General features: G+C 35.2%; 1 protein-coding gene across 1 annotated transcript; it reads left to right on the top strand.

Annotated features, from left to right (window-relative positions):
- Positions 1 to 324: 324 nt before the first annotated feature.
- Positions 325 to 19,338, top strand: CDC37L1 (cell division cycle 37 like 1). Its single transcript, XM_006068192.3, has 7 exons — positions 325 to 619; positions 4,521 to 4,802; positions 7,872 to 7,965; positions 10,547 to 10,662; positions 11,017 to 11,139; positions 14,815 to 14,979; positions 18,746 to 19,338. Exons 1-7 carry the CDS (start codon positions 488 to 490, stop codon positions 18,845 to 18,847), a joined length of 1,014 nt encoding a protein of 337 aa, XP_006068254.1. The 5' UTR covers positions 325 to 487; the 3' UTR covers positions 18,848 to 19,338.
- Positions 19,339 to 21,712: the final 2,374 nt, after the last annotated feature.

The raw sequence follows: 21,712 nt of genomic DNA, 5'->3' as shown, positions 1-21,712 counted from the left end.
CCCCCGCTTCAGACACTGGTTTACATATCCTTAATGAGTATGGGAATGAGTTGCAGGTTTTAAACAATACTCTCTATGGACTTCTAGGACCCACTGTTTACTGCGTAAGAAACTCCAGATAACCAGTATTTAATACGACATGACCCTCAGAGCCAGGGAGAGTAAATCAGCACCGCGGAAAGGATTCATAAAAAGAAGTTTTAAACTAGTGAGCAGTCCAAACCCAACCCCTACTTCTAAGCCCCGGGACCCACCTCCCGCGGCCCCGCCTTCCAATCCGGAAGTGATGTACAAAGGGGAGTCCGTCTTTTTCCGCCGTCCGCCAGCTGCGCGGCCGGGGCTAACGCGGCGCGTACGTCGGCGTCGGGGCAGCAGAGGGATTCTGGGTAACGGCCCCAGCCGGCTGGGGCGGCTGGCTCCGCGCAGCGGGTTCTACTCGCGCCAGGTCCGTTGGCTGTGGGGGTTATAGACCCGCGGGCAGCCGGACATGGAGCAGCCGTGGCCGCCGCCAGGACCTTGGAGCCTCCCTCGGGCAGAGGGCGAGGCTGAGGAAGAGAGTGATTTGGACTTGTCCCCCGGTTCTCCCCGCTGCCCGCAGCTGCCGGGAGGCGGCACTCAGGTGAGAAGGGAGCCCGTATTCTGCGGGGTGGGGGGTGGCGGGAATGGGAGGTGTCGTCACCAGGCCCCCAGAGATCTCTGTCTCTGCGACCCTGTTTTGAGCCCCCACCTCCCGCTTTTACCCACCCCCGACCCCGGGCGTCGGGGGCCTCATGTCATCCCATCGCTTTGTAACATCTACTGAGCTCTTCGAAGAGGGGCTGGCCATATATTCCCAACCTCCACCTCCACACACACCTTTTTCACCTTGGCTAATTTCTCACCCTTGAAGAAGTTCCTCTCCCCCACCCCTCTTCTGATGGCACCCAGATTTAGGACCCCTCAGTCTATAATGTTGACCCTTTGTCCTCTTGTGCCTGCTCTTATCCGAGCACTTTATTCTCTTGAAGGTTCTAATATTTGTGCACAGTTGATGGGAACAGTGAATGGTTGTGTTTCAATAATTCTCTGAGCCCCTGACTAAAGACTTTAGGTCCAATTTATTTTACTGACTTTTGACGTCTTAGCAAATTCTGTAAACGTTGCTTTTGATGCTGGCGTAAATCTCGGCCATTCCGCGTGACCATTTCCCCCTTAGGTTTATGATTTTAGTTTTGCTTCATACCATTCTTCAGTTAAAAACATAGGCACGCGTTTGCCTTTTCCTTCAGGCTTTTTCCTCAGATTCCTGCCGCTTCCTGTGGTTTTCAGCCAAGCCTTTTTTCCTCTGAAACTTATCCAGATGTGATATACTACCACTTAGGATTTTCTGGGTCCCACCTTAGGGAGTGCTTATATAGTGCTCATATCACTTAGTCCTTGTTTTTCTCCTAACCTGTTTTCGGAGTACATTTCAGGATCACTGACTAAACACTAACAAGTAAAATAAAATGGAGTTTAGGTATCTGCCTTCTAGCCTTCTTAGAAAATGGGATCCCTGAAGGCTTAACTGAGTTAATAGTTTTTCTCTAGACTTATCTTGCTGTTAATGAGAATGAGTGATTTAAATTGTTTTCCAGTAAGTATAGGGTCGTTGATCTTAAGCCCAGCTCACAGGGTTAGTTGGCTGCAAAGAGAAAAATGCTGTTTCATAACCACAGACTGTTCTTCATCCAGCCAGTCACTGGGAAAGTACAAGACATTTTTTAGGAGGACAGAATGATAGTTGATAAGTCGATGGTCACTCACTAATTATGGATCGCTGGTAGTCATCTTTATATACAAAATATGTTATATAAGCATGTAATGAATGTGGTACAAAGCTAGAAACAAAGAATGAACAGCAGCTGCCATTGTCAGTTTTGAAGGCTTAAAGAGAGAATAGAAAGGTCTCAATTTCACTGCATAGTGGTTGAATCTAAAGAGTAACCTAAAAGAAACCAAATTCTAAAAATAGCTGTGTATTAATTTATAACCTTATATAGCTGACAAAATTTTAGAAATGATTAGGCTTATCTCCTTCATTAAAAGTGATTTCCTTGAGACTGGATGGCATCACTGACTCGATGGTCGTGAGTCTCAGTGAACTCTGGGAGTTGGTGATGGACAGGGAGGCCTGGAGTGCTGTGATTCATGGGGTCGCAAAGAGTGGGACACGACTGAGCGACTGATCTGATCTGATCTGAGACCATGTAGCTAGTCAGTGGCAGAATTAGATCCTGCCACATCCTGGTTTAGAACCCACTTCTGGAACCTGGTACAGTTTTTTCCCACCTACTGCACTGCCCATCCTGTGATGTAAAACTTTATTTGGCTGAAACTAATTTTGGTGCTAAAATTTACAGAATGATTTCTAATCCTAAATTAGTTCATGTGTTTACAACAAACCTACTTATTTGTCTTGCTGGCTTTATGTATTACGACTTAAGTTTTTCTTTTTGGAATATTTAGAATAAAATGTTTAATTTTATTTATAAACATTTTATAATCTCTATAAAAACAGCCTTGGTGTAATTTTACCTAATATAGGGAACCTAGACATCTTTATGTCATATGTATAGTTCTGAGATCCAATTAAATGCAATTTGGAACTTAGAGATCCTGTTTGGAAATTTTTTTATGTCAAGTTATATTAGTAGACCTTAATGCCAACAGTTCCTTTTTCAAATCTGTGTTTATTAAATATAATCAATCATCTCAATACATGTGGGATAGTTAACTCAAATGCCCAAACATAGTCTTTGGAGAAGCATTTAAACATTAATCAGTTTTAGAATTTGGAAATAAGATTTCTATGTTTGACTTGAGAAATGATTTGAGAATTTGCTCCTGCATAATTTGACCATGCAAGATATTTCCGTTTGTCCTCATCTTTGTTAGTATTTGTCTTTTTTTACAAAATAAATTTGACAGGTTCATTTGTCTCCTCTTCCTAGTTCCTTCTTAAGCATAGCTAATCTACAATTATTCTTAATCCTATTTTAGAATAACAAAAAGTGAAAATAAATACTTGGTTGACTAGGACCATGTGTAAATGAGTAACTAAAACATTTGAATACCAAGTGTCCACATTTGCCCAATAAGTCTAAGTTTGCCTGAAGACTCAGCCAGGAAGGAGGAACCTTGCATGCTACTTGCCTTAGAATTCCTTACCACCACTAGTCCGTACCAAGAAGTCAGGAGTCATTTATTCATCTAAGATTTATTGAATTCTAACCCCTCAAGAAGCTTATAGTTGAGTAAATAAGCACAATATTGTGTGAAAGCACTCAAATGCATAAAGAAGTATGCATAACTTTGGTGGAGAGGGACAGGATAAGAGGGAAGGGAAATGATGCTAGAATCTAGGATAGAGATGGGAGTTTAGGGATGGGGGAGTGCCACATTGAAGTGGTGGGGGTGAGAAGGAAAGAATAAGCAAAGGAGTAGAAGAGTAACTACAGCTGAGTTGAGAGAGATAATAGGAAGTGAGATCATGAGGCACCATGCCATGCTACAAAGTTTGCACTTTAAAAGTTCTCAAGACTCTGTGAATAAGTAAAATTATCATTTTTATTGGAGAGATCATGCCAAGTCTAGTAGAGAATGGCTTGAGATTAGAAAGGCTATACTTATATAATGAAACTGAGAAATTATAAGGGCTGGAATAGTGATGCAGGTAAGGGAATAGATTGGAGTATTATTCTGAATACCTACCTTGAAATTGGTCTACATTTTGGCTAAGAAATCATGAAGAATGTGCCGTTAGCTTTTGTTCTATGGAGCCGAGGATTAGAAGGAATTAAATATCCATCTTGGTGCTTTACATATGGAGGTTGAATAATTGTTAAAACTAAGTACTTTTGCATCTGAGCAGAACAGAATCACCAGGGTGGACCTAGTGACTTTTTTTCTTTTTAATTAAAAAAATAGCCTATTTTTATTAGGATTAAGTTAAAGGTTATGTATTTGATATAGTCAGTTATAAATAGAAATTTCCAATAAGAACTTCTCAGATTACCAAGGATTGTGGTAATACAGAAAGAAAATAAAAACCAAGAAGTGATTACTTCTAAATAAGCAGTTCTTTGCAGTGAAGAACCTGCAGAGCAAAATTCTAAAGGTCTGGTTTTCATTATGTTGAATGATAAGATGATGAACTATATTTAAGCTTTTGTTCTCATTATTTTGTTCCAGGATTATAAAGGCTATGAATCAAATGTTTGTTGAGGCCCTGCTGTATGCAGGACACTGTGCTAGTTGCCAGGCTTTTTGTTGCTGTTAGTTGTCCAGGGAGAGACACAAATTAACAAAGAAGCTTAGAGTCTAGGTGATGAAACAAGACCTATAATATAAAATTGTAACTGCAGACACAGAAGGCTGGATACCTATATGCCAAAAACATTGTACAGAAATCCTTGACTGATAGAAAATTGAACTGTTCTACATAAGCATACCTGTTCTGTTGCCTTCTTCATTTCTTAAAAATACTGTTTTTTATCCAGATGTATAGCCATGGAATAGAAATGGCTTGCCAGAAGCAGAAAGAGTTTGTGAAGAGCTCTGTGGCGTGTAAATGGAATCTCGCTGAAGCTCAGCAGAAACTTGGTAGCTTAGCACTGCATAACTCTGAGTCCTTGGATCAGGAACATGCCAAAGCACAAACAGCAATATCAGAACTGAGGCAACGGGAAGAAGAATGGCGGCAGAAAGAAGAGGCTCTAGTACAAAGAGAGAGAATGTGTCTGTGGAACATGGATGCCATTAGCAAGGATGTTTTTAATAAGGTATTATCTTTTATTGGGCCTACTGAAATAAGGAAAGACTGAAATGTTTTTGCAAACCAGTTGTGCATATCTGATAACAAGCCACAGAATCCTGTAAACAGTATTCAATTTTGACAGTTTAGGAAAAGTGATCGTTACAGAAACATGTATCCCAAGTAGTGTCTAATGTTGGTAGTCCTTAATCCAATTATGTGGCTGCAGCATAGCACGCTAAATATAAATGTGGGTTCTAGAGTCAGACTGCCTCAAATGTCAACTTTGTCACAGCCTGGCATTGTAACCTTGGGCAGATCACTTCCCTAAGCCTCAAGTTTCCTCAAATATAAAGAGCAGGTATAAAGATTAAGCAAGGTAACATCATAGAAGCAGGTAGCATGGGGCCTGGCATGTGGTAAAGCTCAGATGTTACCAGAGATTTCTGATGTTGCTGTGCTTATCAGCTTGCTTTCAATTTTTTTGTTATTTAGTCGCTATGTCGTGTCCAGCTCTTTTGAGGTCCCATGGACTGTAACTCGCCAGGCTCCTCTGTCCATGGGTTTTTCCAGGCAAGAATACTGGAGTGGGTTACCATTTCCTTCTCCAGGAGTTCTTCCTGACCAAAGGATAAAACCCATGTCTCTTTCTTGGCAGGCAGATTCTTTACCACTGAGCCACCTGGGAAACCCAACTCTAATGTAGTTATTGGTTTTATCAAGTAAAACAAAGTTTCTCACTGTTATTTACCAGTACGTATTTAGTAACCCTCAGATAGTAATCTGGACTTAGTGTTACAGGCATTACTGCTGAAAGGAGTAGTAAAATATTTATGCCAAGTTAGTAGTTTATTAGGAGAAGGCAATGGCACCCCACTCCAGTACTCTTGCCTGGAAAATCCCATGGACGAAGGAGCCTGGTAGGCTGCAGTCCATGGGGTCGCTAAGAGTCTGACACGACTGAGTGACTTCACTTTCACTTTTCACTTTCATGCATTGGAGAAGGAAATGGCAACCCACTCCAGTGTTCTTGCCTGGAGAATCCCAGGGATGGGGGAGCCTGGTGGGCTGCCGTCTATGGGGTCGCACAGAGTCGGACACGACTGAAGTGACTTCGGAGCAGCAGTAGTTTATTAAGAGCAGTCTTATGTTTCTCACTGGATTACATAGACCTTATTCTTTGACCTTTGTATCTGAAAAAGAAGTGGGCAATGAAATAAAGTCATTTTCATCTAAATGTGTAAAGTAGTACTTCTTTCTGTTTGTACTGAACTCTCAAGCCTCAGGTGTAGACTGCTCATTCTTGTCTAAGTCCACATTCATTTTATCTTTAACCTTCATTATTCTCTAGACGTAGCGTGTAACACTACTTGTTTCTGCTCTGGCATCCACTCTAAAAGCCCCTTCTTCCCCAGGCTTCTTTTATTTCTTTCCTCTGGACTAGCTCTAGTCCTGCTGCAGCGATAAGTAATACACATAGGTAAATGTCCTGTACTACTAGCCTTATCAGTACTTTACTCTGTAGTGAAGGTAAATTATAGGAGTATAACATACTTCTTGTAAAAAAAACAAAACATAGGCCTGTAAAATAGAGTTGAAAGGCTTTCTTCATTTCCCGTTTTCCAGAGATAACCACTGTTAACAATAAGTCATATCTTTCTAGACTTTCTGTGCTGGTACCAAATTATATATTTTCCTTTCCCCTCAATAGAATCATTCTTTAACAGAATGATTCACTATCTCTGTGTATATTGTTCTAAGGTTTTGCCTTCTTAAGTGTTACTTTATTTATGTTTTGCATTTATACCCCAAAACTATTTAAAATGATCTTTTTATAATAGAGGGAATGGTCAAAACAGTATTCTTTTGTTTATACAGTTATTGTCTCTTAACACAGTGGTCACAAAGAAAATATTTTTGTCTCTGCTTTTAATTATTTTTTTTCTTAAGTTAGATTCTAATGTAGCCTACATTTATACCAGAATTAATTAGGACTATCATTATGTTTCAGTCATTTGCTGAAAATCATGCATTCATTTTGTTGGGGAGCTTGAGATTTGAGAGGACAGGTCTAGATCCGCGCTGTCTGACAACTTGATAGCTGCTAGCCGTATGTGCTGTTGAATACTTGAAATGTAGCTAGTCCAAACGGAGATGTGCTGTAAGTGTAAAATACACACCAGATTCCCATGACTTAGTACCAAAAAAGTAAAATATTTCATTAATAATTTTTATATTGCTTACATGTTGAAATAATAATATGTTGGATATGTTGGGTTAAATAGATACCTTATTTCATCTGTTTCTTTTTATAATAAGGCTGATAGAAAACTTTACAGTTGTGACTTGGATTGTATTTCTGTTGGACAGTGCTGGTCTAGATGGCAGGATATACAAAGAGGGAAAAAAATGCTTTTATTTTGAAATATATAAACTTAACGTGTTTCCTGACTATAAACTGGCAGAGAGCTAGTTTTTGATTTCCATTTTTGGCAGTGATGATCTCAAGGTTTAAATGTGATCACATAATGTTCTGAGAAACTTTTTGCCAGTTTTTGTGGCCAAATAAAAACTTCATCTTGTTCTGTTTTATGACTTTAACTGAAAATAAGCACTTCCTTAATAGAAATTTATACGTGATTTCAGAATCAAACTGTTTACCTCTCCTAAGAAAAGTTTACAACAAAGATCTATTTTAGGTTTATGTCTTAATCAAAAATTTTTTAGTAAATATAATCTCTAATCTTTGAATTTCTGAGTTTGTTTCCAGCAAGAACTCCAAAGATTAGACTAGAGTTGCAAATATTTAATGGAAATGAATAATGCAAAAATAAATTATGCATGTAAAGGATCTTTCTATACCTGCCTTTGATAGGTATATTTGGTTTTACAAAAAGTTAATTCATTTGTTTTTCTCTGTGATTTCTAAAATAGTTCTACAGATGAATTTAATGAAACAATATCATTTTATTGTATCACCTTTTTATAATGTCTATAAGAAGGATTGCTGGGCATTCAATACCTGAGAAAGAAGATCCAATTAGAATATATTAGATTTTAAAATATATTCAATTTTAACTTCAAAATTTTTTCTTAGAGTTTTATTAATCAAGATAAAAGAAAAGAAACAGAAGATGAAGATAAATCAAAATCATTTATGCAGAAACATGAGCAGAAAATTAGACATTTTGGTAAGTCTACTACTTGAGTTTCCTTCTTTTGTAATGTTTGGTATTCTAAATATATGTACAGAAAGTGAATTTATAAAATAGAGACAAACTCCAGTTGTATAGCTACTTCTGGCACAGTTCTATGGCTTGTTTAAGAGCTATACATAAAAAAATAGAGTGACAGACTAAACTGAATTGTGAAAAAAAGCAAAATTCAACCTGTTTATATAATGCTACCCTCTAAGACCTGGTTGTCGTTTTTGTTTTTTGTTTTTACCACCTTGACTCTGCATGTCCCAACTAGTCCCTGCTTTTGTCTTTTTTTATCTTTGCTTTCTTGGTATCTTATTATCTTACGGTTGTAAGATTACATTTTTCAGATTTTGGATATGATGCTGTACAATTCAGGCAGATCCTTCAACTGTTATTCAGATAAATAACAAGTAAAAATACAGTCTATAATAAGTAAGAGAAATACATATACAAAGAACTGAAAAATAGTTTTCTCTTTTGGAGAAAAACGATAGGATTGGGATTGATGAAAGTGAAGACTTCTCAGAGGAGGGAACATCTGAGTTAGATTTTGAGGACCATATAGGAGCTTTCCTGTAGATAAAGGGAGGCAAGGCAGCAGCCACAGCATGTACGAAGCCAGAGTCGGGAAGTAGTGTGATATGTCCTAAGAATTATAAGCAGTGACAATACTGCTGGAGTGAAAATGCCACTGGGGAGTATAATGTGTCAATTTAGTAAATATATGTTAATAAGCTTTTTAAGTGACATTTTGAGACTTTTTTCTATTGGTGGTTTTCTCCCAAAGTAGTTAGAATATCATTCATCCTTAATGTCAGTATAATGGATACTACTATAGTTTTTGTTTTTCTTTTTTGTAGTTTCTTCATATATTAATTTTTCTCATACTTTTTATTTTAAAAAATGAAATAAGCTTGTATTCTGTTTAATTCAAGAATAGTTTCTGAAGAAGTAAGTAAAGTTTATTTTTGCACATATTATCATTCCAGCATTATTTATTATAGAAACAAATAGAAAAACTATGGTCATCCTCAAGAGTTGATTTTGTCTCCATTATTAAATAGGTAGTTTAAAATCTTTAACATTTAGTGACACCCTTTTTCACGGCCCTTACAAGTGTCACTAACCCTTTCATATATTCTCTTTCCTTCAAAAGAGACCAAAATGGATAGGAATTTTGTGCCTGAGTAAGTCACAGTGCTGCCATGGGGAAGTAAACAGGAGAAGCAGTGATCTCTCTGAATAGTTGATAGAGTTGAAAATATTCCCTCTTCAGAAGTATAACAAAGCTAAGGCAAAATTGCTGTATAGGATTTATTTTATGGCATCAGGTATAAGAAATAAGGATTATACTTTCTTTAGATCTGACCCCTAGAAGTTATTACTTAAATTCTTTAACTGTAGTTTGAGAAGAAGTTTAAAGTCACTTAAATAATCATTATGTTTCTCAGAATTTAAAATGACCTAGTCACTGTATCCAAAGTGTTGGGGAAATAACTATAAAGCTTGTAAAACTCTATGAGAAAATGCTAAAATGCTATTTTCCAATTTTTTTAATGAGGAAAAAATCATTTATTTTTAATTGATTTCCTTGTGTTACTGTGTATTTCTCAGTAAGACATTTGTCCTCAGTTTTGTTTTTACTTATGTTCTGATGTGGAACTTTAACATACAGAAGTTCATTTTGTGTCTAGAGAAAGGATTTATTGCTGAACTATTGAGGTAGCTTTGTAAAATTTCTATGATGATTCTCGGATAACTTTCTTGGTTAGATGAGTCTAAATAAAGCTCAGCACTTTGCTGATTCTGTGATTACTTGGGTGGTATCAACTTTTTGACCAAATTTCTTACTAATTTGGGTAAAGATGACAGTACACCTTTAGTAGCATTTGGATTAGTTTCGTATTTTGAAGCAAAAGGGCAGCATTTCCAAATATACTTAACCAACTTTAAAAAGAGTTTATTTTCTGTGTCTAAACAGTGATCATGATTAAATGGTTAACATAACTAAAATGGTTAAACTATATTTACTTTTATAACACTGACTGGATTGGTTTTGCATGCAGTATTTTACTATATCAGACATATTTTAGTAAATTAGAGAAAATGTAATTTTTCTGAATCTCAGTCTTTGTTGGCTCAGTGTCGTTTACTTTTGAAAAGTAAAGGTTTGAAAAGAAAGGTTTTGCTTTCTTTTCCATCTTTCCAATAGAAAAATTTATATTCTATCAATAAATAATACTGAATCTCCTAAAATTATCTGTACTTAACTTGAGCCTAGAATGACCGACCAGCCATGTCTATTTGCCTGAGACTTTGGGCTTTCCCTAGATACAGGGCTTTTATAGCTTTAAACCAATCACTCTACTTTATCCTGACAAATTATTTGAAATAAAATTTGCTGTGAATTCTAAAAGCTATTTCCAATATGCTGGTATTGCCTTATTATCTATCTTCATTTGCTCTTTTACCATAACATTTCTATGGTAATACGAGCTGTCTTTAAAGACATTTCTTTGCTTACAGGAGGAAAGTATTTGACATTCATGGCTTAATTCTTGTTTTACAGGTATGTTAAGTCGATGGGATGATAGTCAGAGATTTTTGTCTGACCATCCATACCTTGTATGTGAAGAAACTGCTAAATATCTTATTTTATGGTGTTTTCATCTAGAAGCTGAACAGGTATCATGTGAAACTTGAATTTCTGAGAACCTTAGTGGAATGCTGATTTGCTTTTTGTTTTTCCCATGACTTTAAACATAAGCAGGAAGGTCATTAAATGGAATTCCAGTTTTGTTTTGTTTTCAAGATCTGCTTGAGCTTACTGTTGGCATCTTTTTTTTAGTTATTTCAGTTAGCATAGGGAAACTTTTTTCCAGTGTGCTTTCCCTACCTTCCTGTCCCCTCATCTCTCTTGTTCCCATATACTATAAGCCTTTTTCTTTTTTAACCTATTAAAAACTCATGTTTTAAAAATCCAAATAGTGATCACAATATTAAGTATATTTCTTATAATTTTAATATGTTTATTTTCAGAAAGGGGCTCTAATGGAACAAATAGCACATCAAGCAGTTGTAATGCAGTTTATTATGGAAATGGCCAAAAACTGTAATGTGGATCCAAGAGGATGTTTTCGCTTATTTTTCCAGAAAGCCAAAGTAAGTAGCTATTTGGTATTATTATTTTCTTTATTTTTTTATTGAAGGATAATTGCTGTTTGGTATTATTAAATGGGAAAGTTAGGGTTTAGCTGAAACCTCTTTTTGTCCATACACATCAAAGGAGGCCATCCAACCAGGATGCCACAGGCTAGATTCTGTAGATTTTATAATGAAAAGAAAAATTATATTGCTGTTTTTATGCTAATTTAGATTTTAAGAGGCTGTACTATATATATAGCATTATGTGAACTTGAGACCCATTTACATGAATGTATACAGGAAAATTAGAGGAAGGGTTTGAGAAAATAAAAAACCTGTAGTTCACAGAATATTATGCAGCTTTCAAGATTATATGAAAATTACATGAAGTATTTTTAATCTGAGAAAATGCTTTGCTATAAAGTGAAAAGACACAACACATTTATATATATAGGATGTCAGCTATATTAAAGAAAAATAGATATGTTTAGAAAGATTGACATTTCATACTCAGTAAATTAGTAATGATTTAAAAGTTGTACAAGAAGTAGAGCAATAGTAATTCATATTAACTGCCTGCTGTTGCTGCTGCTAAGTCGCCTTAGTCGTGTCCGACTCTGTGCAACCCCATAGACAGCAGCCCACCAGGCTCCCCTGTCCCTGGGATTCTCCAGGCAAGAACACTGGAGTGGGTTGCCATTTCCTTCTCCAATGCATGAAAGTGAAAAGTGAAAGTGAAGTTGCTCAGTTGTGCCCGACTCTTAGTGACCCCATGGACTGCGGCCTACCAGGCTTCTCCATCCATGGGATTTTCCAGGCAAGAGTACTGGAGTGGGGTGCCATTGCCTTCTCCGCTATTGGAGTCTAAATTGGTGTAACCACTTTGGAAGATTTTCTTGTAAAATTGAACAAGGCAAGTACCAACAGCCAGAAATTCTCCTAGATATATACCCTCAAAAAAAATTTCTCAACATGTGGTCCAAGGATAGTCAAGGGTCTTCAAGACCCTTTCCAGAGGCCCTGAGTCAAAATTATTTTTATAATAATACTAAGATGTTATTTGTCATTTTCACTGTCTTTCTTGCATGGGTGTGCAGCTTGGATTGATACAGAAGCAGATGTATGAGTACAGCTATCTTCTTTTAAGCCCAGACTTCTCACTAAATTGTTTGTTTTGGAAATATAGTTTAAAGATATATATATATATGTTATATGTTTAAAATGTTAACATGTAATGAGTTTGTTATTGTATTTCAGTTAATATTTAATTCCTCAGTTTAATTTCTAACATGTAATTATTGATAGATACAGCCCACATAAACAGGAGCTCTTTAGGTTCCTCAACAATTTTCAGGAGCATGAAGCAGTCCTGAGACCATAAAGTTTGAGAATTGATGGCCTAGAAAAACTCCTATGTATGTGCTTCATTTAAGTGTTCATAGTAGCAAGAAGTCTGGGAACAACCCAAGTATCTGTTAACAGTAGAATGAATAAATTGTGGTATATTCATTTAGTAATATACTAATCAGCATTGGCATGGATAAAAAAACAAGAAACTGAAAAAAACAAGTCTCAGAATGAAATATCTGCTATTATTTTTAAAGTATTTTATATTTTAACAAGCAGAACTAAGTAAATATATTGTTGAGGGATATATAAATAAGCAGTAAAATTGAAGAGACAAAGGAGTGATTGACAAGTCACAGTTGTAACCTCAGAGAGATGAAATGCTCATTATTGAAACTGATCTCTAAAATACTAGTATTGATCTGTTTCCTAATTTTTGTGGGTACATAGTAGGATTTTTGCCCTGTAAGTTGTACATACATATTTTACGTGATTTTTTGCATATTTGATACATTTTAGCATACACAATTAGAAGTTAGAAGAAAATGTACCAGAAGTTTAATTTTGATTTGACTTGAGTGGTAGAATTACAAATGGTTTCCATTTTCTTTTTCATATACTACAATGAACATATTTCCTTTTATAAATAGAGAAAAACATTGTATTTTTAAATTATAAAAATTTTTTAGTGTGGCAGAAGTTGTACCTTCCACTTCTACTGTTAAAATAGGAAAATTTCCCAAAACAGTAGTTTTAATGAGTAAATGATTGAGTTGGTATTTTAGGCTTCTGATGACTGTTTTAAATTTTGACACACAGGCAGTAAAAAAAAAATAGTTTCTTTTTCATCTTAAAGGATATGTTTGAACTAGTGTTTAATAGCCTAATGGAACATAGTCATACAATATGTATTTTTTGACATTTATAATACTTTGACAAAATAGAGCTGAACAACTCTGAAGCCATAGATGTTAACATTTTGTTCTTAATATTTTTTTTAATTAAGGAATAACTTTCATGAACTATTTGGTTTGTGAAAGGTATTCTAAGCACTTCACATGGATTAACTCATTAATCATTCATAACATTTTATAAGGATAATTACTTTTTTTTTTTTTACAAATGAGGAAGTTAGCATAGAGAAATTGAGCAAGTGACCCACAGGTTGCTTAATAAAACGAAAATCAATCAAGTCTCTCTAGATCTAAATACCTAGGGTTTAGGCATGCAGTAAGGTCAGCAGTTGTGTCACTTGATTCCTTTAATGGTTTGTTACATAACCATTTCAGAAGGATTACTTTTGGATATGAAGGCTAACATTGTATGTGTCTCCCTAAGTACCATTTATTGACTATAAAGTGAAGTGTTATAAAGAAATGACTCCTAAATTCATTTAAAAAAATACAGAATAGCAGCATGGAACATTGTGTGTATTATTTATATAGATATTGATGCTAATAGCTAATCCATAGGTTTTAATGGAGGTATACAACCTAAACTACATTAAAGAGAAAAATCACACTGCAGACAAATGGACCGTGATAATTCAGGAATGAGACTTTGACAAAATCTTTTCCACCACTTGAACTTAAAACCTGTGGTCTATTGTGTAGGATGTGCTCTGTGTCATTTTTTTAATCTGCAAAGGAAATATTTATAAATGGTGGCTACTGCCAAAAGGATATTTTGCATTAAGAATTTTCTTTATATTATATACATTATGGAGAGAATTCCCCTCCCTCAACATAACTCACTGTACTTTTTTTTCCCATAATCTTGAAAAGAAGGTACTTGCGTAACTAAAACAGTAAGATATTTTCATACCAAAGTTAAATGTTGACTTTAATTGGTTTTCAGCTTTTAACAAATAGGGATTTTAGGGTCAGAGAATTACTAACAACAGGTAGTAAGTTTCTGCATTAACTGACAGAGAATTAGAAGGTTTAAAGAATATACCTTGGCTGTTGCTTCGCAGTGGGACAAGAAGAGAACAATGTGAGCGATTAAATGAGGACTGTTTTGGATCCTACCAAGAATACGGATAAATCAAGAGAAATACAGAGGAAGCCTACTTTCTTTCATTACATTTGTGTGTATGTGTAAAGAAGGGTTGTTTCTTATTAGTTTGTTTTATTTTGCTGAAGCAGAGGGAAATGAAACAGACCAATCTATAATATTCATATAAAACAGGCAGTTTTCAGAAATCTGACAGAGATCTTGGTGGTTTCTACATTTAAACTGTTCACCTCATCTTTACTTCTTCCACTTCAGGCTTGGTATATGCTTTGTTATTACTGTGTGGTCTAGAAATCTTGAAAATCAGTCTTTTTGTTTGTTTTTTTCAAGGCAGAGGAGGAAGGTTATTTTGAAGCATTCAAAAATGAACTTGAAGCTTTCAAGTCAAGAGTCAGACTTTATTCTCAATCACCAAATTTTCAGCCTATGACAGTTCAGAATCATGTTCCCCATTCTGGTGTTGGATCTATAGGTTTATTAGACTCCTTACCACAGGTAAGTTGAAAAAGTAAATATTTTATAAATGTATTCACAGAATATTTGTTCTTTTGGACTTCTCTTTCTTCTTGTATGTGTGGTCATTTTAAATATTCTTGCCTCAAAAGAGAACTCCGAGTTTCATCTCATGCCATGTTTTGGCATTAAGCTTCATCCATCTCTTAGGTATTTTAGAGAGACACAAAATTCTACTCCTTTAAATACAGAAGAGATGAGGACTATCTAAGCATTCTTAAGGGCACATGTTACCTATTGATCATCTAAGTCATAAACTTCTTGAGATGGCTCCAACATCCCATCCTGAGTAGAACTATACTGTTAAGAATTGAAGGTAGATTAGCTCCAAGCATATACCCAAGTAGCAACTGAGGTGATTTATTGCATGAGTTTATTAGTATTATCTTTTTATATGTTGGTGTTGCCTACCAGATAAATTTTAGTACAAATTAATGTAACTTACACTGAACTGTTCTTTCTGGTAATATTGGTAAACTGTTTAAGCATCTTAGAAGTCTGCGATTAGATTAACATAAAATTATCTCACTAGCATGAAAGAATTTATGTTAAAAAGAGGAAGTTGGACCACTGGGTCTGCCTGATTCTACTTAGAATTACAATTTTAAGTTATCACTAGGAAGTTGCTGCCCATTTTGGTTTTAGTAGCATTTAAATTGAACCAGTTATCTCTCATTTTCAGACCAGCTTTAGCATTATAGCCTGTTGCCTACATAGTGAAAGGGAAGTCTCACTCAGAAGACAGTATGAAGAGAGACCTGTATTTATTTTTAATTCTCAAAGAGTTGTAGGAATTGAGATTTTCAATGCCTTGACTTTATAGCTATAATTTCACTAGTCCAGTTATTTGTAGGCCAAAGAGACAATTTAAGGAAAGCAACTGATCATATTTAACTCAGCCAAAAATATAATTCTCAAGAACAAGAAAGAAAATCTGATTTTTAAATAATTAGTCATGTTACCCCTTAGACATGTAAGCGACATTCTCCCTGTTTGTCCCCAGATTACCTCTTAAGGCTGTTTTAATAAAGTGATGATTTTCTCTGCAGTTCTGTGAGAAATAGCCCAACAGGAACATGGTCTTTAAGAAATTTTATGACTAAGTCACTGTCAAGTCCAACATATAGACCTCCTAAAACTAAGGTGTCACATAATGAATGCAGAGGAAAAAAAGAGACTTTTGAGGATGCTGCTGATTCTAAACATAAGAGGGGAAAGAGAAGATTTCAGCTAGAGCCACAGAAACACAGTCACCTGCTTGAGGGAAGGGTAAGATGGAAAACAACCTGAGAGATCAAGTTGTCAACTGAGAAGAGATTTGGAAGAAGAGCTTAAAATAACTTATTTTTATTATATATCAGTTTATAGATTACAAAACACTTGTATGTGGTATCTCATTTAATCTTCTCAAAAAAACTGATTTCATTTTATGGATGAATAAAGTGAAGCTCCTGTAGGTTAAGTAGCTTGCTTGAAGTCAATACAGTAAGTGATGGAGCTATTATTCTAATCCTGGATTTCTGTTCTACTCCACTGCTCATTCACCTACATCATAAACTGTTGTTGAATCATATACTTGAAATACGACAAGATGCTCAGTTGTGTGCTCTTGGGAAGAACTGGTCTCTGAGACAATAAATGTGTTGAGAATGTTACTGGATGAGAATATGGGGTAATCAGTGGGATTTACAGATAAGGCATGGCACCCCACTCCAGTACTCTTGCCTGGAAAATCCCATGGACGGAGGAGCCTGGTAGGCTCCAGTCCATGTGGTCGCTAAGAGTCGGATATGACTGAGCGACTTCACTTTCACTTTTCCCTCTCATGCACTGGAGAAGGAAATGGCAACCCACTCCAGTGTTCTTGCCTGGAGAATCCCAGGGACGGGGGAGCCTGGTGGGCTGCCGTCTATGGGGTCCCACAGAGTTGGACACGACTGAAGTGACTTAGCAGCAGTGGGATTTAAGTGTACATTAGGTTAGGTATATTGAGTGCTTTTTGTTTTTTTTAGTCTCTTCAGTTCTTAGGGCTTCACTAGTGGCTCAGCAGTAAAGAACCCACCTGGAATTCAGAAGATGCAGGTTCGATCCCTAGGTTGGGAAGATCCCCTGGAGAAGGGAATGGCAATCCGCTCCAGTATTCTTGACTAGGAAATCCCATGGACAGAGGAGCCTGGCAGGCTACGGTCCATGGGGTCACAAGAGTCGGACATGAAACCACCATTACTGCCACCTTCAGTTCTTAAGGAGATGGGTAGATGAATTTTAAAGAATCTCTTTAGCTACTTCTAATAGTCAGAATTCTCTCATAAAAAACTGGAACCTAGTCTTAATAGAGAGTAACTGTAAGCTCTGTTGGACCTGGATGGTCAGAAAAGGTCTTAGCAGCCTGTCTCTTTGGAGAATGGGATAACAATCTATTAATAATTTTTTATAAAACTTAAATTTGGATAACAGTTTAGCTTTTAATCTCTTTTTTTAAATTGACAACAATCTTATGAGATAGACCAAATACCAGTATCCTTAATTTTGAGAGAACGGAACCAAGGCCCCCTGAACAGAGATGTAAGAGTTACCTTAGGCTTATCCTATATACTAGCTTTTACTGTTACTAAATTTTGATGAATTATTTTCTCTGAGGATGGTATTATACTAAGTGGAAGAGTCAGGGTTAGAACTTAGGTCCAAGGTTACTTCAATGTACCAGACTTGAGTCAGTTATTTGTGCCAATCCCTTCATAAAAAACCTTATTGACAATAATCCAACTAACTTCTTGTTCATTTTTTTACTATTACAATAAAAGAATCAAAAAGATTCTTTAAAAAAGAAGAAAGATTAAAAAGATTTTTGAGAACACGTCCTCCCTTTGGGATGGAGAGATCTGATATCTATCCCCTGTATGGACTGTTTTCCTCATTGATGTATATTAAACAAACAGATCAAAGTAGGTGATTCATGATAAAACTAAATAGCTAGGAGATATTCAGAACTGAGTAGACAGAATTGAATTATTGGAAGAATTTCTTTAAAGTCCTGGGTCTTAAGGGCTTATGTCTCTATTCTTGGTGTTTTAGTAATAGTGGTTTTATTTTTCAATTTATTGAATAAGGTTTTCTGTTCCTAGTTTTAGAAATGTTCATAATTAGAACATTTTTGAGTTTTTCTGTTTAAAAAAATAAAACCTAAATTACACTCTTCTTTTGTTTTCAACTTTTTAAATACAAGTCTCTTTCAAAAGATTTCTCACTTGAGTTTAACCTTTGAGAAACCAAAATAGATTCTGAAGGTAGCTATAACTTTCACTTAGTACATAGTTTTTTACCTTATTCTAGTGTTTTTGTAATTTTAATATTTACTATTATAATTAGATAATAATCATCATAATACCTTGCTGGCTTAAAGCCATTTATCTTTTAAATTGTCAATAGCTGTATACATATATAATCACATAGATATAGCCTTATGATTAAAATTATAGTTTTCTTAAATGGAGGGAAGAGGTAGTGTTTATTACATTTCTCTTTTATATATATCATTCTGTCTTTGCCACATCTCTTTGGATTAAGTGGTAGTAATCTATTATTTTTTCTTTATCGTCTTGGGTTTCAACCAAAGTCTGACTTCAATGTTCATCTTTTTTTCTATTCTGCTATACTGCAGAGAGAGAGAATGTGAAACTGAATATGCAATTTCATGTACTGACACATAACTGATGATCATCCATTCTTTCCTCTCTATACTTTTCAGAATCCAGATTATCTTCAGTATTCTATCAACACAGCTCTCTGCAGTTTAAACTCAGTGGTACATAAAGAAGATGATGAACCGAAAATGATGGACACTGTATAATTTGGTTAAGACTGCTGAAGCCAAGTACTATTTTGTTACAAGAAAGGAAGAACTTGGCTATTTTCTTGACACTTTTATGGGTGCTGCACTTTATTTTTGTTCGGTTTTTGATGGGAGGGAAAACAGAGTACTGAAACGTTTTGTAAAATTTTTTTTATGTGCTGCTAGGTTTTTTTTTGTTTTATTTTTTTCCTGAAGAGAGGAGTGGTACCATATGTTGCAAGAAGTCAAACTGGACTTTTTTTGGGGTTTTTGGCTACTAAATTTGCCTTTAATCTTACTGTTCTCAATTTTGGAATCAAAGTATGAAAATCTGCACAAATGTAATGTTTACAAGAACTGGTTGATTCTAGGAGGCATCTGCCACAGTCTTTTTATATGGATATGTACATGTCCTACTCTACAAAAATGATTAAAGATTAAAATGTATCCTATTGCTAATTTAGCTGTCAAATCTGGTGTTTCATCATATTAAAAGCAATAAATCAGTAGTTGATAATCTGCTTTACTAAATAAGCTGGGTAGTACAAATTAAAACAGTCTTTCCCCTTAAAATAATATTACATTTGTTTCTTCAGCACCATCAGTTAAATCCTTAACTATAGTATCAATGTTATATGGATACTAAATTAACCCCCAAGTATTCTCAGACGTATTTGCCTTAGAAGTTGATTTTACCCTATTGACATTTTAGTATTAGGGTTATATAGTGATATAAAAAGTGATAAAGCTCGTAACATTTTTTTTTCTTAGTAAGATCCAACTTAAAGCTCACTCTTAATTTCTTGACATAGTCTGGGATCTCTCAGGGAGCAAGTTTTAAAAGAACTAAAGGCCTGTAAGAACAAATAGGAAAAATAATCTGATTTTTTAAGTTACAGTTATTGTTTTACTCTGATGTGGCCCAAAGACTTTTTTAAAAGGCAAGAGAAATCTTTTGACATGAACTCCTTATTTCTAAGAATTTGGTGATCCTTACTGGTAATGATGGCTTTTACTACATTTGTCATTCCTCTCTTTAGCTCAGTTACCATAGAATGCTTCTGAGCTTTAATACTTACCTATATAATTCACTTTAAATATGCCAGGATATTTGATGGTTCATTTTACTAGGAATGAGATGACTGTTAATTATGCTATCCTTATTTGAGGATTAACCTTCTGACTTATAGGAACATGAGCTTTGATTTGCACCAGATGTAGTCTTTGGTGGCTCAGTCCCATTGGGACTAGTAGTAAACATGTAGAAGATGACTAAATGGGATTTGGACTACATGTCTCAATTTGAGAAGCCACCCACGTGGTGATCAGATCTGTGATGGTGGCTTCATTTGCACCTTGTTTTAAACTAACCTGAGGTGATAAGGCAGTTAGTACTCATAGAAACAGATTGGAGTTATTGAATCATACATATGTAACATCACAATCTTCCTGGTTTTCAGAATAAAACTTGTTTTTGTGCTTTTAATATATACTCTATAATAAAATGTTTGACTAATTTATGTGGTAGCATTCATCAGCCTGTATTTTTTTTTTTTTAACCAGTGACCTAGTTATAGAAGTTTTCTGCTTCTGCTTTTTTTTTTTTTTTTTTTTTTTCCTATTTTGGAGCAAGCTCTTGTTTTTTCTGTCCTATCAAATGGAGAATGAGTATAGGAATAAAATTCCCAGCTTCATAGAAAAGTAACTTGAACTATTACTTTCTATTTCTCAACCTCACTTTTCCCCAGGATTTGCCTGTAAGCTCTAAATTGTTTTTAATTTCATTTTGCCTTAGAGATACTAAAAACTGAAGAGTGGAAGGAGAGAAATTATCAACAAACTGAGTACACTGTTCCTGGAGGATATTTTTGGTTTCTATTTTATAAAATATGAATTATTTAAGAACTATTTAAAATTTGGTTATGTATATGCTTTTACTTAGGAAAGTGTTGTATGTTTTCAGTGTGAAAGTGATTGGATTTATTTTGGGAACTACTGACTGATGCCATAATTTGCACCTAAAGACTATAACTTACAGTTTAGCAGTACTTAGTACTCAGAACAATAAATTGACATCCTTTTTATTTTTCTTTATTTTGCTAAGAACGAATTCCTATTAGGATAAATGTCTTCTGTTTCTTAAGTAATAAGGGTATACTAAGCAAAGGAATAATTTATTTTTCAGGTTGCACAATTTTCTCCAAACAAATTATACAAACCATGGAAAATCTAAACAAATGAAGCATCTTTGGTATCAGAGATTCTTACTTCATTGATAAATTAATCTTCTAATGAAAGATGTTTTTAAAATAGCTATCACTACATTTCTTGTTAGTTCAGTTTTATCAGTGGTGGTAGATATAACTGATTTAAATCAAAGATTCTTCTCTAGGAGAGAGAGATGAGTAATATTCTCATCCAGTTATACCGTGGGTTCTTTCAAATTTTGCCTAGTGAGCTCACATTCTCCTGTAATTTCTCTCTAGGAAACTTGGGACTTCTGTCAGACTGGCATTCCTATTACCCTTTTAAAGTAAACTAAAATGGTGCCCAAAGAACATAAATATAGTTTAGTAGTGGCTTTACAAGATTAAAATATTGATTGTGAGTTTAGGCAAAGTGATTTTGAAGTTAATCTTGGGATATTTTCAGAGACAAATAAAAAGATGTCAGTTTACTGTTCTCAAGTTGGTCATGTATTTCAGTTCTTAAACTGATACAGGACAGAAATGTACTTATCTCAATTGAGGGTCAGGCTTTTCATTTCAGTTTTGCTTCTATATCCTATGCATTTTAAAAGTCTGCACATTCATTTCCCATCTGTAATGGACATGTATGTGCTATTTCACAGGTCTTCTGAGAAGCTGACTCATCTAATAAGTA

The sequence above is a fragment of the Bubalus bubalis genome, chromosome 3 (assembly GCF_019923935.1).
Source record: "Bubalus bubalis isolate 160015118507 breed Murrah chromosome 3, NDDB_SH_1, whole genome shotgun sequence".
NCBI classification, from domain to species: Eukaryota; Metazoa; Chordata; class Mammalia; order Artiodactyla; family Bovidae; genus Bubalus; species Bubalus bubalis.
The sequence above is the reverse complement of the archived record's forward strand: the minus strand, read 5'-3'. Positions and strand labels throughout refer to the sequence as shown.